Source organism: Primulina huaijiensis, chromosome 11, assembly GCF_012295235.1.
Source record: "Primulina huaijiensis isolate GDHJ02 chromosome 11, ASM1229523v2, whole genome shotgun sequence".
NCBI lineage: Eukaryota > Viridiplantae > Streptophyta > Magnoliopsida > Lamiales > Gesneriaceae > Primulina > Primulina huaijiensis.
Window position 1 is genome coordinate 3682745 of NC_133316.1, and position 11799 is coordinate 3694543.

At 36.2% G+C, this 11799-nt stretch overlaps 1 protein-coding gene across 1 annotated transcript; it reads right to left on the reverse strand.

The window, feature by feature from the left end:
* Positions 1-238: 238 nt before the first annotated feature.
* LOC140987555 (isocitrate dehydrogenase [NAD] regulatory subunit 1, mitochondrial-like) lies at positions 239-3135 on the reverse strand. The gene is made up of 4 exons (XM_073456108.1): positions 2489-3135; positions 1749-1988; positions 964-1042; positions 239-732 (listed from the first exon to the last, which is right to left on the reverse strand). Exons 1-4 carry the CDS (start codon positions 2990-2992, stop codon positions 458-460), a joined length of 1098 nt encoding a protein of 365 aa, XP_073312209.1. The 5' UTR covers positions 2993-3135; the 3' UTR covers positions 239-457.
* Between the last annotated feature and the right edge of the window lie 8664 nt (positions 3136-11799).

Here is an 11799-nt window from a genome sequence, read left to right on the forward strand (position 1 = left end):
TTTCACATATAACGTTACATATATTTGGACACAACCGAAGTTCATTTGAACTTCAAGTAGCTCATTGATGGGAAAGGGACTTGAGTAACTCAAGATTGTAATCATATTGTTTGGCTGAAAATGATCTATAGCCATTTATCTCTGAGGAGAAACCTTTTACAATCAGCATGTATACATGAATGCATTAATCTATTTCAATATCAAATTCACAAGGGTTCTATAAAATGAACTGATCCAATTTCTTTGGACGTTGAAAAAGTGGATTATCAGTCAACCCACCAAAAACATACAATGCCTTCAAATTTTTCTTGATTCTTATTGTGATGTGTGCTTTGCTGAAGAAGATTCGTGATCATTATTGACCCTGGATATGAGGTTAAATGCATATCATAAAAATCATTACAAGACTCGCGACAACAATCAAGGAAAATGGTGAGTGGAATCAGGAAGAGCATATTCACTCCAGATTTGCAATGACAGCGTCCACAACTTCTTGGGTCGTGCTGTCTCCACCCAGATCTTTTGTCCGGAACTTACCTTCTGATATCACACACTTCACCGCAGTCTCTAACCGATCAGCAAATGAAGGAAACTGGAGGTGTCTCAGTAACATAGCTGATGAAAGAAGCAGAGCCACTGGATTTGCCTTCCTTTGCTCTGCTAATTTCTCATTTCCAACATTTCCTGCAGAAGCACCTTGCTCAAAGACCGCATGATCAGCCCCCACATTCCCTGAAAGTCATCAGACCTAAATCATGACTAAAGAAATCCACAAGATACATCATCCATGTCCAACCAAGTTAATGACAAATTGTAGGCATAAAGGCGAATGAGAAGCACCACCACATTTTTTATTTCAGAAATGGGGTTTGCTCAGTGAAGAAACCACCACCATTGAATTGTAACTTGAAAATAGGGGAACTCACAATCTTCCAGTTTTGAAGAGGGAAATAACTAACTTACCACCAGGCATGACACCGGTACCCCCAGCTATACCAGCAGCCATATTTGCAACAAGATTCCCATATAGATTAGGAGTCACCTACAAAATGTATATTTTCTAGTCGATAAGCAATGAAACCAAATCAGGTACCATGAAATCAAGGATAACCAAATTAAGGGGTGAAAGTAAGCTCTTGCCATTCATCACGTTTACTATTTATGACATCTCTATACCCAAAATTGACCCTTTTAGTTGAACTCAAAGGTTACAGCCAATGATATGGTCAAACATGTTTTGTTCGTATTTGCATTTTCACCACAACCAGGACCTTATTCAATTAACAACGTAATAGAATAAATCCGCGTTTTATAAATTTCAAAATCAAGTTGTGATGATTTGAGAGCTCAACCAAGACAACCACAATATGCTTGCAATTTAAGGTCCAATTTCAGAAGTGATTTGTACCAACAACCAATAACAAATCAATGAGTTATTCCTGAAGTTCACTTTTTCGATGCAAGTTGATACTTCAGTATTCACACAGAAGTGCTACAAGAGAAATACACATGTTTACATCCAACAAACATCTTTCTATACCATCAACAAAATGATATTGCAACATGGTGACAAAATGGAGAAATTTAAACTCTCGTCAGTTAGTTCTATACACAAAAACATAAAGAATCAAAAGAAAAGGATGAAAATGTAAGCATCACAGGAGGAGACAAATAGCCGTATAGGTAGCATAAGAAATGGTAAAATGAAACTCTATGCGTGCAAACAAAAACAAACATATAGCACTTACCATGACATCAAATTGCTCTGGCTTGGAAACAAGCTGCATGGAACAATTATCCACTATCATCTCATTGTACTGGATGCTAGGGTAAGCACTAGCAACTTCACGACAGGATTCCAAAAAAAGACCATCCGCAAGTTTCATTATGTTTGCTTTATGCACTGCCGTCACTTTCTTCCTGTTGTTGAGATAGGCATACTCAAAGGCATATTTTGCTATTCGTTCTGAGCAGAACTTTGTAATCACCTAGCGATTTGACTAAATGAGAAACAGGAAGGAAAGAAAAAGAAAGGAGAGAATCTCCAGAGAAAATCTAAGAAAAAATGTACTCGAAACACGGACAACGGTTGCTGTTGTTCTAGATTAGGATCAAATGTCGACTTTCATTTGTTCAGATTTTAGCATCAATTTAAAAGATTCGATCTGATTCCATTCTAATTGGATTACTTTAAAATAATAGACAGTGCAAGATTAGAAGACTACAAGAGATCTCGACGGAACAAGAAACTCATTGCACATACATGTCGGGTACTTGTATTTCTTAGTTCATGCCGTCACAAAAAGGTTGGGATTTGAAATAAAGGACCTCTGTAATTTTTTTTTGAATTGTAAATCTTCCTTTTTCACATGTTAAATGACAGACAAAAACTGTAAAGCATCCATAATCAAAACAGAAAAGTCGCCATCATTCAACAGTATCACAGATTCACATACACGAACATAAACATGAACACAAGATTAACTACCTTAAGGCTCTCCACAACTCCAGGAACAACCTCATGCTCGAGGCCCGAGTACTCTCCCTCCGTATTCTCCCGAATCACGACAATATCCACATTCTCATGACGCGTAGGCAATCCCTTGAGATTAAAGCAGTGGACGAGGGAAGCATAGAGATCGAGCTCCTTCCTCAAGATGACATTGAGAGAATTAACACCTCCACCGACAGGAGTCTTCAATCCACCCTTGAGACAGACCTTGTTCTTCTTGATGGAATCGATCACCTCGGGAGGGACGGTCTTCATGTCCCCGTGGATGTCATATTTCTCAAAGTAGACGGGGGCGTGCATGGCCTCCATAACCTGCTCCACTGCGCCGGTGACGAGGGGCCCAACGCCGTCTCCGGGAATGAGGGTGACGGCGCGTGGTGACCCATCTCCAGGTCGGGGCATATATGTAACGGATCGGGTGTGGGTCGTGAATCTAGCCGAAAGGTGGTGCTTTAGAACAGGGAGGACTCGCCGGGACATGTTTGAGGATCCGGGTAACTGGTTTTCACAATGAAAATCGAGCTAGCTGGCTATGGCGATGCTGCAACTGCTTATGTTTCTCTGTGTCAGCTTCATCAATCAATGTCTGTGTACAGAGGAAACGAAGAGGGAAATGGAAACGACGGCTTTGTAGTATATGGGCCAATTGTTGACTTTTATTTGGGCTTAAGATTAGTGGGCTCAACTAAAAAACAATCGTAAAGAGTGGGCCTGAACTTCTATGTCCGACCCAATTGGCTAGTTGGTTCAATTATTGGTTGTGCGTGTGGCATTATCTCCACAGGTATTGTTGTATCATTGGGGTATATGATCTCCTACCTATGTGGGTACTACCCTCACTTCATTTCAACGGGTAAGATCTTGCCACACATATAATTTCCAAAAAAAAAAGTGGATCTTATATATGCATGACAAATCTTGGTCATCTATCCTATCATGGGGGTAATTGGATGCTTCTCCTTTTCTCTTATCTACAACTAATTGTTCACGAGGCAGCTTCCGATTTCTTTTACACTAGCGGTCGGAGTACGAGTGTTAAAAAATAATTAATTAATAAATCGAAAAATACTTTTTCTATGGGACTCAAGGAATAATATAAAAAAGGCAAAAACTTGTGTGAGACGGTCTCACGGGTCGTATTTTGTGAGACGGATCTCTTATTTGGATCATCCATTAAAAAATATTACTTTTTATGCTAAAAGTATTACTTTTTATTGTAAATAACGGTAGGTTTGACCCGTCTCACAGATAAAGATTCGTGAGACCGTCTCACAAGAGACAAAAAATAGAGAGAAAAATAAATTCATATTAAACAAAAATGAAGTAGAAGAACCTATATTTCAAATGAACAAATTCAAACTTGAAAAGTACATTTCTGATTCGCGAAGAATGAAGAACAATGGGATTGATCGAGAAAGATATCTTGTTCTTATTATTGGATCGTGGCTGGATCCGCATATGTTTAATAAAGGTAATAAATAATCTTCTCTTTTTAGAATAATCTAAGATCATTTTTTGTCGACATAATAGTTTTTTATTTTAGAAATCACATGTCAATAATAGAGTAATATTATCGAGTGGAAACGTGTAACATGGTGGCAGAGTGTTGGAATTCGTAGAATGAATGAATCAAGAGATACCAGTACCAGTAATTAAAGTCCTTCAAGTACAAAACTAATGTAGTGTGAGTCCTTTACGAATGATGGGTTTTTTTAAAAAATAATTTAATTTTAAAAATTTTTTTCAAAAATAATGTAAAAAAAAAACATTTCCAAAACTAATGCAATCCGCATGTATGGAGAGCAGCGTCCGCGCTTCGTAAGCATGGACGCTGGTCCACGTAGGCGACGGAATATTGTAGCGATGGAATATATATAAGTCATCGCTAATTAGCGACGGTTAATAAGTCAGCGACGGTTAATAAGTCGCTTTATTGGAATCAGCGACGGTTAATAAGTCATCTCTAATTAGTGACGGTTTTTGAACCGTCGCTAAATGCCAAGATACCTACTCGTCTTGCAACTTTGCAACGTGCAATATACGCTGTGGAAAAAGAATTTGCGCGCTGCGAAAAGCCATTTTTGTTGTAGTGCAGATAGAAAAAAAACAGACAATAAGCTCATCAAAAAATAAGTTTTTTCAGGAACCTCTACTATTCAACCTAGTTTATTCAGTGATTCAGGGGTGGCTGACTTTGGTTTGTTTGGTCAGCAGGATTTTAAGACTCCGTCTTGGTCGAACATACACAGTTTTACAAATTTGCTTAATGTTGGTCCGCAGCATCTTGTACATGACATTCGACCACAGAATGATGTTGAGGAAAATGAACAACATTCAATTGAGATATCTCAGTCTTGATGAATTTCTTGTTTGTTTTTTTCTCTGTCTTCACTACAACAAAAATGGCTTTTCATAGCGCATATTGCACGCTGCAAAATTAAAAGCCGTTGAAAGTTCAATATTATCCGCGACGTACATGTGCACGCTGTTGATACAAGTATGTGTAGGGTGGTATTTCCAATTAGCGACGGTGTTTAAACCGTCGCTGATTCCAATACAGCGACGGTTTTAATAAACCGTCGTTAAAATTAGCGACGGTTTAGCGACGGTTTTAATTAGTGACGGTTTATATATATTCCGTTGCTAAAATATTCCGTCGCTTACGTGCACCAGCGTCCGTGCTTACGAAGCGCGGACGCTGTTCCACGTGAGCAGCGTCCGCGCTCCGTAAGCGCGGATTGCAGTAGTTTTGGAATTGTTTTTTTTTAAATTATTTTTGAAACAAATTTTTAAAATTAAATTATTTTTAAAAAAACCCACGAATGATCGGCAATAAAAAATGTGTAATTTTTTCTTCTTTTAAATCGAATTCATCAACAAAAGGCGTGGTGCAATGTGTTTCTTTATGCGTAAAATCTGTAATGAGGTCCATTTTTAAAAAAAGATATAACTGTTATTGCAAAAGGTCTGAAAAAACAAATCTCATTCCACGTTTAAACATAATGCAACACGTTACTACAAAAGTTTTTGGTCTCGAGAGATTTGTTTTATTTTAAAAGTAAAAAACTTTTTGTACATGTCTATTCATACTACAATTGTTTATTCGGGTCGGGTTCAAGTTGAACAATTTTTAAATATAATTATATGTCAATCTAACCTGACCCACATAATCAACCCAAATTGACACGGGTAAGTCTATATGTAGCAGCTAAGATATGGGTCCTTTTCTCCATTTTCTTCTTCACTTTACATCCAAATCTTTGGCATCATTAATATTGGCACGACTTTAGTAAAGCGGTTAAAAATGCAGAAAGAAAAAAGGGGTCTACTTGTGGATTTTATTGTCCATGAAAATCTCAAGAAAAAAGGATAAAGAAAGCAGAATTCTGTTGGTGCGTCCCCTTGCCCTGGTCCGCTGCCGTGCATGCATGTGAAGACGTGTCGAATATGTCCATACCGAAACCGCGTGGCCCAACCGTTTTCAATTCCCCACCTCATGTACATTAACCCACCAAAGTCCAACTACACTCCAACCTGAATTCTTATCCTTAAATTCAGCAAACACCGAGCGACAATATAGGAAAAGGCAACAGTTAAAAGTGAGCAGGTTAAAGAATGATAATGGGTTTTTAGAATGTAGAAGTTGAGAGAAAATTTAAGCAGCAAAGTGGCATTCCCTTGGCTCCAACCACTACAAATAGTTGGTTTGCAGTGATTTGCCAAACTTCGATGGAATTCGAGGGAGTGCTGGGAAGAGGACAAGTATTTCTCTTTTAGAAGGGTGAAAATATAAAAACAAAGAAAGAGCACAGTAGCAATACTCTGTTTTACGGAAAATGAAATTTATTTTTTCACATAACAATGTCTAACAAACTGGCCCATATATATAGGCTTACAGAATAAAAATTTAACTCTACCTACTACTTCCATTAATTCAACTAAATAGAAATAACATGGATACGTGAATAACAAACTAGAACATGGATTATCAACCAACTAAACCCACTAACTTTGAATCATTCTTCAACACTCCCCCTTGATTCAAAATCACAAACACCTAGATGTTATCTGAAGTAAATGAATTTATCTCTTGGAAGTGATTTTATCATAATATCTGCCACTTGTTCATGTGTAATGCAGTACTTCAGCTCAATCTCTTTATTTGCAACCAAGTCTCGGATAAAGTGTAGGCGAATATCGATATGCTTAGTCCTTCCATGGAATGCTGGATTTTTTGTCATTGCAATCGTGGCCTTGTTATCACAAAAAATATATGTTGCATCTTCTTGTTGTTGGTGAAGATCTGTAAGAATTCTTCTCACCCAAATTGCTTGACAAGCTGCTGAAGTTGCAGCAGCATATTTGGCTTCTGTCGAGGATAGTGCTGTTGTTGCTTGTTTCTTTGAACTCCTTGTGATTGCCCCTGATCCAAGATTAAAGACACTAGCAGAAGTGTTTTTTCGATCATCCATTGAACTTGCCCAATCACTATCGGTGAATCCGCAGAGATTGAACTTTAAAGATCGAGTGTACCAAATCCCATAAGTCATGGTTCCAGCAACATAGCGTAAAATCCTTTTTGCTGCTCCTAGATGATGCTTTGTGGGATTTTGCATGAACCTGAAAATTATACCAACAGAGAAAGCAATATCTGGTCTAGTATGAGTTAGATAAATCAAACCTCCAACTAAGCTTCTGAAAGATTTTGCATTTGCCTCCTCTGAACCATCTTCAAGTTGCAATTTCTCATTTATATTCATGGGTGTAGTAGCTGGATTGCAATTGAGTAAGCTGAATCTTTTAAGAAGATCTGTTGCATATTTTCTTTGTGAAATAAAAATCCCATCAACTCCTTGCTTCACTTCAAGACCCAAAAAATAATGCAATAGACCCATATCCGACATCTCAAATTTCTTCATCATATTAGACTTGAAATTAGCCAAAAGAGAATCAGAGGAACTCATATAGATAATGTCGTCAACATAAAGGCACACAATAATGAAATCATATTGACCTTGCTTTTTCACATAAAGAGTGGGCTCATTTTCACTTCTTGCAAAACCATTTTGCCTAAAATAATTATCAATCTTGCTATACCATGCCCGTGGCGCTTGTTTGAGCCCATAAAATGCCTTTTTTAGCTTGCACACTTTTTCCTCTTTGCCATTAATCACAAAACCTTCAGGTTGAGTGACATAAACTTCTTATTGTAAATCTCCATTTAGAAATGCAGATTTGACATGAAATTGATAAACAGGCTAGTGGAGCTGTGCAGCCAATGCTAAAATAATTCTCACAGTTTCAAACCGAGCAACATGAGAAAAAGTTTCTTTGAAATCAATACCTTGCTGTTGGGATTATCCTTTTGCCACAAGCCGAGCCTTGTGCTTTTGAATGCTTCCATCAGCATGATATTTTGTTTTAAACACCCACTTGAGACCAATTGCATTCTTAGCTTCAGGTAAATCCACCATATCCCATGTTTCATTTTTATAGATTGCCATCAACTCTTCTTTCATTGCATTCTTCCATTCTTCTTTTGTTTTCGCTTCTTCGAAGGTTGAAGGATCTGTGACATAGAGGGCAAACTGGCAAGACTTGTAGATTTCTCTCAAAGATCTGACCTTTATATGAGGTATTTCATCAGAAGATTCTTGTAACGAGGATGAGCTACTACTGCTTGAACTTGACAATGAAGAAGATGATGAACCATGGTTGAATGATCCAACATCAGTTGTTGGAGTATTGTCCTCTACTTGAATATGAACTTGAGTCTCTTCATTTTTTCCATTCCAATTCCAGCTCACATCTTCGTCAAAAGCTACATCTCTTCTTATGATTAATTTGCCACTAAGAGGATTATACAATCGATATGCCTTGGATTGATTGCAATATCCGACAAAAATGCATTTTTCAGATTTTTCCTCAAGTTTATGACGAAATTGAGAACTTATCAATGCATATGCAACACAACCAAAAATTCTTTGATGGCTTACCGATGGTTTTCTACCTCTCCATGCCTCATATGGTGTTCGATTCAAGACAGCCTAACTTCTAGACAGAGCAACGTTTATCAGGGAGACTAGTGGCTAGTCGAGGCAGTTTAAACCGATCTATGAAAAACTCCCTCATATTATGTTGTGTCATGTCACCTTATAATTATTATCTTAATTATCCATATTTATGTGAATCTTTATAAGCCAATTTATTATTATTATTATTATTAACTAACTTTATATGATTTTAATTAATTTGTTCATATAAAATTATATAAACATAATAATAATTGAATATGAACAATTTGTGAATTATCATGATTTGAAATCAAATACTATTACAGGAAACCATAAGCAATATTTATTATTTTAATTTTAGTGCATTAATATTATTCCACTCAATATTGTATATAACAACAAATTATAAATACATATAATAGAATAAAAATTTTATTCACAAATTAAATTATTCATAAACTCTAGAACTATTTTAAAGTATATAAATTATTTAACCAAATGCTATATATATACCGAATTATACATATAACTTAATAACATATTAATTATAATAATTATTATTATTATTATTATTTAAAAAATATTAATTTATTATTATTATTATTAAAAAAATATTAATAAACTTTTATTCATTGACCGATTCAATTTGAAGACATGCATTTAATTGTTTTAATTATGTGGGTCTCAATGGGGGAATCCGTCCTTTTATTAATTCAACACATTGCATGTACATGATTGTTTCAGAATTGTTGAATCATTTTCTTAAATATTTCTTCTTCTGATATTTTTCTTTCCATTGCTCGTTACATTTCCAAATTCAGAAAATTTATTTAATTTTCAAAACTTTAAAGTAGAACTTCAAGTGCAACCGACAACAAAATTCTTCGAAGAAATTTTCAGATGAATTTTTTAATATTATTATATTCGAACTTCAAACTTCAAGTTTGTTAAACAAAACTTTCATAATTTTTTTAAAATAAAATTCACGATATTTGATTTTTCAGAAGAATGAAAAATAAAATTTTCAAAGCAGCGGTATCATGACTTTGATACCAAATGTTAGAATTTTTCTCAAAATTCATGTTTCTATACATTTATAAACATGATAAACAATATGCGGAAGCGGATCCTTCAATTGATGTCTACTAAGCACTCCAACACTCTCCGTAGATGGTATATTTTGTTCTTATGAGGTGTGTGCTTAGTCACCTCAATCATTGCTATTTATAGACATTCTCATACCATCGATGAGTTTATCGAGAGCTCAAGAGTCAAAAGAAGAGACGCACGCGCGTCTCAATTTTCTAAAATTGAGGCGGCGTACGCATATTTTGTCAAAAGATGTATGCAATGGTCATAGTCATTTTTTACACAATTATTCGTCTCCTTTTGAATTGATAAGTGCAATTTTTTCTTACATTTTCTTGTTAGAATCCTCTTTACTCTACTCCTGATCATAATCTTTAGATTACACTGCATGCCCTTGTGATGATAAAATTTCTTTTCTTGATTAATCCAATGTTAGGCCATGGAGAGTGAGGCAGTCTTGAGCAGATTTCATGTTGTTTACGATAAGATCAACCATGCACTGAATGATATGCCTTATGAGAAGCTTGAGATCTCGGAAGAAGTTAGAGAGAAAGTAACTTAATTCTACATTTCCTTTTCTACTTTGTTTTACATACGGTGTGGTATGTGATTTGGTTTTGTTGGGTTGAATCAATTTATTTATAGCTTGTTATCTTGATGCATATGCAGAAATTCGAGGATGATATGCCTTATCATTGTTTGTTTGGTGGGCTTGTCAGGTTGAGCTAATGCATATGCAACTAAAGCGGGCTAAAAGAAGGGCAGAAATGCAAGATATTGAGCTTGCAATGGAATTGATGATTGTATCTTCACACAACAAGAAAAACACGGATTAGAGACCGTCAAATCGGTCTCTATTGGGTCTCTACATAAAAATAGAGACCGATTAGCGACCGATTTGGTTGGTATCAATAACCTTGGTCGCTAACTGTGAGAGACCGATATTTTATGTGCTGTTTCTACTTTAGATACCAATTAATTAAAAACAGTCTCTAACATAGAGACCGATTCATAATTCGGTCTCACCTTAGGACCCAAATATTAATTCGGTCTCTAGTTTGTGAGTAGAATAAAAAATCGAACAATAAAAAAAATATTAAATTTGAAAATAAATCAAGCGACCGATATCACTAATGTCGATCTCAAATTAGAGACCGAAATTATGATCGGTATCTAATTCGGTTACAAATGTCCTTCCTTTAGTAGTGGATCAGGAAACGAGGATCGGAATGTAGATGGCATGGTGATAGAGAGGCTAGCCAAGAATTTGGAGTTGCATACTGTAGAAGATCTCAAGGCAGAAACCACGGCAGTGAGGAAACTTGTCAAGGTCAAAGGGTCACTTAATTCAAAGAACATCCAACAGGATGTTGATTTTCTACAGAGATTTAAGCAAATAGCTGGAATCGATGAAGATTATTGTGTTCTTGATGAATCTGAGTTGATGAGACGTTTAGAGAAGCGTAAATCTTTTCTGATCCCTCATGAATTCCTATGCCCAATCAGTCTCGATATTATGGCAGATCCTGATATCATTGCAACTGGCCAGTGACTCCGAATTTTCGACGCTAGAACTATCACCATAGAATGTGGAGTGTTAGTTTACAAGCAGGAAACCTGCTATCTCCTTGTGTTTCTTGTCCAAAATGCAAGCAAAATGTTTGCCTCGACTGTGATATATATATATATTCACGAGAGCCTGCACAATTGTCTGGGTTGCGAGGGCTTCCCGAATTCCAAGCCCATCGATGCTATGGAAGGATGATAGAACTGGAAAGAGGGTGACGACTTGGGACTTGTGAAAGAAATGGCTTGTTTAAACCGATTGTTGAAGAATATCATTTGGATATTCCAGAAAATATATGATCTTACAACAGAAACAGTGGCATTCATGCTTGATGAAAAAGCAATGGTCACTAAATCCCATTGATGGTGGAAGATTCATTTTCCATTTTTTTGGTCAGCAAAAATAACATGCAAAATTATTTTGGCTTCAAGCAGGAGATGCTAACACAAAGCTTTTCCATCATCATGCTTCAGCTAGATAAGGCAAAATACCTTTCAGCAGCTTAAAGATTCATTGGGAACTCAGTGTGTATGGGGAGAAGGCCTTTAAGAAATGATGCTCCAAATGGAGTTTCATTCGAAGTGGGTGGATATGATTATGCTTTGTGTTACCACATT